General features: G+C 50.9%; 5 protein-coding genes across 5 annotated transcripts; 1 reads left to right on the top strand and 4 right to left on the bottom strand.

Moving 5' to 3' along the window:
* Positions 1-366: 366 nt before the first annotated feature.
* PV06_11891 (uncharacterized protein) lies at positions 367-1,239 on the bottom strand (the record flags this gene model as incomplete). The annotated part of the gene is made up of 1 exon (XM_016413637.1): positions 367-1,239. One exon carries the CDS (start codon positions 1,237-1,239, stop codon positions 367-369), a length of 873 nt encoding a protein of 290 aa, XP_016255980.1.
* Positions 1,240-2,450: 1,211 nt separating this feature from the next.
* On the top strand, positions 2,451-2,675 carry PV06_11892 (uncharacterized protein; the record flags this gene model as incomplete). Its single annotated transcript, XM_016413638.1, has 1 exon — positions 2,451-2,675. The coding sequence occupies one exon, from the start codon at positions 2,451-2,453 to the stop codon at positions 2,673-2,675; it is 225 nt and encodes a 74-aa protein (XP_016255981.1).
* Positions 2,676-2,863: 188 nt separating this feature from the next.
* On the bottom strand, positions 2,864-3,100 carry PV06_11893 (uncharacterized protein; the record flags this gene model as incomplete). Its single annotated transcript, XM_016413639.1, has 1 exon — positions 2,864-3,100. The coding sequence occupies one exon, from the start codon at positions 3,098-3,100 to the stop codon at positions 2,864-2,866; it is 237 nt and encodes a 78-aa protein (XP_016255982.1).
* A 519-nt stretch (positions 3,101-3,619) lies between these two features.
* On the bottom strand, positions 3,620-4,072 carry PV06_11894 (uncharacterized protein; the record flags this gene model as incomplete). The annotated part of the gene is made up of 1 exon (XM_016413640.1): positions 3,620-4,072. The coding sequence occupies one exon, from the start codon at positions 4,070-4,072 to the stop codon at positions 3,620-3,622; it is 453 nt and encodes a 150-aa protein (XP_016255983.1).
* A 491-nt stretch (positions 4,073-4,563) lies between these two features.
* PV06_11895 (uncharacterized protein) lies at positions 4,564-4,777 on the bottom strand (the record flags this gene model as incomplete). The annotated part of the gene is made up of 1 exon (XM_016413641.1): positions 4,564-4,777. A coding segment is annotated over one exon (212 nt), but the record flags the coding sequence as incomplete, so codon positions are not given.
* Positions 4,778-5,137: the final 360 nt, after the last annotated feature.

Raw genomic sequence — 5,137 nt, forward strand, 5'->3', positions numbered from 1 at the left:
GCCATGGTGGTTATAGAGGACAAGAAGGCCACGGTGGTTACAGAGGACAAGAAGGCCATGGTGGTTATGGACCACAAGGACATGGTGGCTACAGAGGATAATGAAGACGCGGAAGCTATAGAAAATCGCAAAGTCAAGGTGATGCCCAGGAGATTCATCCAAACATTGTTCATTCAAAAGAGGCAACTACTTAAGATCGCCAGTAAGCCATGTAGTACCAGTATACCCTACTGCTAGCTAGCCGGTCGCGACCTAGATCCCCAAAAGAGAAACCCCTAAAATATGTCTAGTACATCTCCCTCTTTCGCAGCAAGATCGTTGGTTATCTTCTGCCAAAGACGTGGGCACCTGACTCGAACTTGAGATTCACGGTGTGCTTTCGTAGATTGCGACTCTTCCCGTAGACGTCCCTTCACCTATCGACGCAAAGAATTCTGGCTGAATGGTTGCACTATGTATACCATACGCAGCGAGACAATCTCGAATGACCGAAGCTAACTCTATGTATTGCTCATGGCTATCCTTGACGACCTTGTGATCGACTTCGATATGGACTGTAGCGATCACATCCGTGTCGCTGAGTTGCCACACGTGCAAGGCATGGTAGTCCGCAACGCCAGGCAGCGTGGTGATGTCCTGTTTGATCTCGTTAACGTTGATCCCTTCGGGGACGGCTTGCAAGAGGATTCGAGACGCCGCCGTGCACAGTGGGATAGCTGAATGTAGGATGATGGCCGTAATGATGATGGAGACAAGGGGGTCGGTATAGAACCGCCAGCTGAATTGTGTCAACCGGATGAAGCGCGCAGAAGCGATGACACCTATATTGCCCACAGCGTCCCCAAGAACGTGCAAGAAGACGCCCGCCATGTTCAGGTCGTGACCTTTGCCCTTCCCTTTGCCTTCATCATTTCGCGCATGAATATAGTCACCGTGTAAATCTGTTGGCTTAGCGCTGTTTCCCGATTGACTCGCGAGAGGGGACGTGTTCTCGGTCTCTTGCTCGCCAGTATTATCTACTGCGTGTGACTGGGCAGCCGCGATGACATCGGCACGGAAGGCCGTGGAGTGTATCGAAATCTGGGACAAGCTCGCAGCTCGTCTCGAGCTACGTGCCTTGCGTTGTACGGACCGAATGTTTGTTCCCTCGAATGTCATTCGACGACCCGAGTTAGACATGTCCTCCGGAATATTGCATGTTTCTGGCTCGGATTTCTCATGCTCGTGTAAGAGTGCCATGCCGAGGAGATTGGAGGAGAGCCCACAGCAGCAGACCACGAGAATCAGGATCGGGCTGGAGACTTCTTGGGGTTCGGCAAATCGTTGTATCGCCTCAGGAAAATCGACATGCAGAGAGTGACGAGAAAGACTCCGTTAATCAGCGCACCAAGAGTCTCAGCGCGTTGCCACTGGGAAATGGCAGTTCAGCCTTGTGAAAGTCACGGAGACAGTAAGCGTAGAAAACGTACCCCATAAGTGTAAACACGAGATGACTTGCGTCGAGTGGCTACGCGAATAGCCCAAAGGCCGACCATAACAATATTTTTGTGAAATCGATTATATGATCTCATCATATCGAATGAGTTGACGTCGAACCGTTTTGAATATTGTATCTGTTAACGTTATCGGAGAGTCGCTCTCGATAAGACCTTGAACCAAGTGAATTGCATCACGGCCACTACAGAACCTTAAGTAGACTTCAAGGATCCTAAATGACTTCCGACCACAAGACCAGATGGACGCTCATCTCAAAAGACCTCTCTCTCTCTCGCTCTGAGACAGAGCGATATGTGTGTTGAGTCAAAATCAGATGCATTGCATGTAGTCTCATCATCACATCATTGTTGTTGCTGGATGGCAAAAGCGCTCCCCCATTGTCCATGTATTGTTGTTGGCTGCCGCATCCTTCTCGTATTCTGCTTCTGCAGTGTCGCCTTCCGTCAAGACGGTCTTGTTCAACCTGGGCACACAGGTCCTCCGGTAGTGTTTTGAACAAACACAACCAGCACAGCGGCAAATGCTGCGGAGGCCCCAAGGGTTTCTGCTCTCTTTGGCTTCGCAATCAAGGTGAGGACAGTGGAGAAGAGAATCGTACATGCCATGATGGCAAACATCCTAGCTAATGGGCTGTGTATGAAGTACAACCCGAACGCGCTAAGGGTCGGCAACGCTGAAGCTAGGATCGTTGCAGCCGCATCAACAGCTCCAGCAGTACGACGACCATCGTAGTAGACGACAAGAGAATGGGGGCGATCGAACAATGGAAACATATGAAATATCTGGGGATTGAATACCCACAATGTCTGCAGCGGTGGCCGATCTCTCTTCTTCTCCCGAACGCCAGCGCAAGAGTCCTAACTGACAGAATGGCGCCTCTTCCCTTTCCGAAGTCGTCGTTCCGACAATGCACGGTGCGCATCAACTCATGACAGTGGTGCAAGACTGCTTCCATGCATTACAGCCAGATCTTTAACAGGACAGAATACGTGGTGATCCAGAAGCTGCAGATCAATGTCAAAGAAAGCGACTGGAAGTTTTGGGGAACAGTCGATCCGAACACGATGGAGGAGATTGACAAGCTGATGGAGGGCCAAAAGGGTCAAGATACTCTGGCTGCCAGGTTCAGAGAACAATTATCCACCGTGACTGGCGGCTTTGTCGGCATGTTAGGTTAGGCGTTCTGACGGGAGGTGATGGTGGCCGGGCGGGCGCAGGCTGTCGATGCGAGAGTTCAAGGGGAAAGATTTTCCACCCAGCTAGTAACATTCACATTCTCATTCAGTGCTCATTACAAGCAAGCCATGGTTGAAATGCAGGTTCGATTGGAATATTAAGCCTCTGCAACGGTATACCCCGACCATCGTCATGGTTCCTGTCCTCCTCGATACAACGCAAGCAAATGTTGTACGAACCAGGTAGCGGTTACTTCGAGGAAGACCATGGCCTCACCAGCCTGAAGCTCTGTAGCGTTTCTCGGCGCCAGAAGCGTTCCGACGACCACCAGGCCACGTCCTGAGTTCGCAAATTCGATGTCATCCTCGGGAGGAAGTGGTTCGGCCGTAACATCGGCACGCAAGCGGCAGTGAACACTTGTCTTCATGAGTAAGTACAGGTTCAATATGTTACTGGCTGGCCTTGGCCTTGTCGTCCAGCAACGAGGAGACGACTTCCATCGTTGTGGACCTTGTTGACCGCTTCCCCGTACCGGCGGCCTGCTGGCCATCGGCGGCACTGAGGCCGGTCGTCTTTCTTCATTGGGGCTGAATATTTTGGATCGAAATAATCCAGCAGCCATGGGACGGTATGTGGACCAGGCCGTGACTATATTGTATAGCATAACGGATAGGAGGAGCCTGTGGACGGAGTACCTGAATCAGGGCTAAGGTAGTGGGTAGTTGACAAATCTGTCTATCAAAGTGTATTTTACGATTACTATACGCATTGCTCCGTATGTCTGTTAATAAAGGTAATCATGAATTTTAAGGTAAGGTAGAAAAGACTGGGAGAGAGAAAACTAGCTAGGTACATTACCCTGCCTTAACGAATGGTCCTGAAGGGTCCTCTCCTGGGGTTCCCGTGGGGTTTACTGTGGTATACCTGCACTGTCAGGCCTGCTCATTTATTTCATCGCGCTTAGCTTCTGGCCATGTCTCGTCCCGAGTTTAGGCAGTACAAACAGCTCTGCAGTTGCCAAATGGCTGTCATACTGCCCTCTGCCCTCCGATCTGCTCGTCTTCTGCCCGCATCGTGACAGGCTGGGTGACTGGCTGGGTGACACGCAAGATCCTATTGAGCAAGTACGGCTTTTCGGTTCGTCGATTTTTGTTGTTTTGCCTCGCTCTTGTTGCCATGTCTTGTCTTGCTGCATTGCAAAATCCATGACAATTCCTCTGGAGGACAGTCTGGGCCAGCTCTTGCTGCGTTCGGACCCAAATGAAATGAAAACGCCCTTCGATATGGACACCATACCGTGTTGCGCCCACTTCACCACCCTTTCGATAAACGACGGATAGCCATCAAGATTCGGATCTGGATTTCGAGACGTAAACGTAACGGGCATGTCTGGCGTCATTAATCGTAACGTCGTAAAAGTCGAAGCATATCCCCCTTCCGCTGACTTACTGACTGCTTGTCCAATACTCCCAATGGGCCGTCGGTGCTTTTTTGGTCTGCCTCCCAGTACACTGTGTACTCCACTCCGGCATAGTCGAACTCTCCATCAAGATAAGAGCACCGAGTGAATGTGCCATGACGGCCTCCACTCTCGTCGTATACGTTCCGGAACGCGTCGCGAAGAAGAAAATGGTTTCCTTGGGATCGTCGTGGACCCATGTGTGATTTCCTTGGGATAAAATCAAATCAAGCCAAGATTGCTGTACAAGAATAGAAGAATGGGATTTCGGCCAATAGCCACTTCCCTAGCTCAATCAGACCTGTCTGAAACTTGCTGGGGCTTTCGGCCGCGATATCGATATACTAAGACCCCATGGCTGCCATTCGAGGTTGAGGCTGGGTAAAGACGCCAAAACGTCTCTCGACCATTGGATTCGTCGGTAGTAGTTACTATACAAGGAAAGAGCGCATTCGTCTTCGGCCGCCACGTCCTGCGCTCTCTTCCCGGTGGCCGAGGACCTGGCGCAATATAGGGTCGTCACGGTCTCGATCTGTGTGGTGCGCTCGAACGTGCCGTTGCAAGTTATCCGGCCTGGGATATTTGTGTGTCTGATCCACACAAAAAGGACAGGTGTAACCGGGGGATTCGTGAACCAAACCATGCCTGCCGGTTTTATTATTTTGGTGAGCCCAGACCTTTTCGCATTTTTGGATGTGTCATGCATGGGTGCTGATTGGGATTGTGTCTTACCTGATCATTTCATTCTTTCTCTTGAACCCTTGGCCCCCTGGACCACGCGGACAACCTTCCATGGGGCAAAAGTGCGTTCTCGTATCGGAGTGGACGTTCATGTGACTGTTGAGCAGATACTGTGTCTGGAAAGGGATGGCAGTGCAGCCTTCATAAGTACATGGATAGTTACCACTTGGCACTGGCCGACTTGGGGCTGGCGGATCTTTGGCTTTCTCTTTTGGCGGCAACAGGTCAAGTTTGACGGTGACTTCGACCTTGGCGACTTGACCC

The sequence above is a fragment of the Exophiala oligosperma genome (genome assembly GCF_000835515.1).
Source record: "Exophiala oligosperma strain CBS 72588 unplaced genomic scaffold supercont1.103, whole genome shotgun sequence".
NCBI lineage: Eukaryota > Fungi > Ascomycota > Eurotiomycetes > Chaetothyriales > Herpotrichiellaceae > Exophiala > Exophiala oligosperma.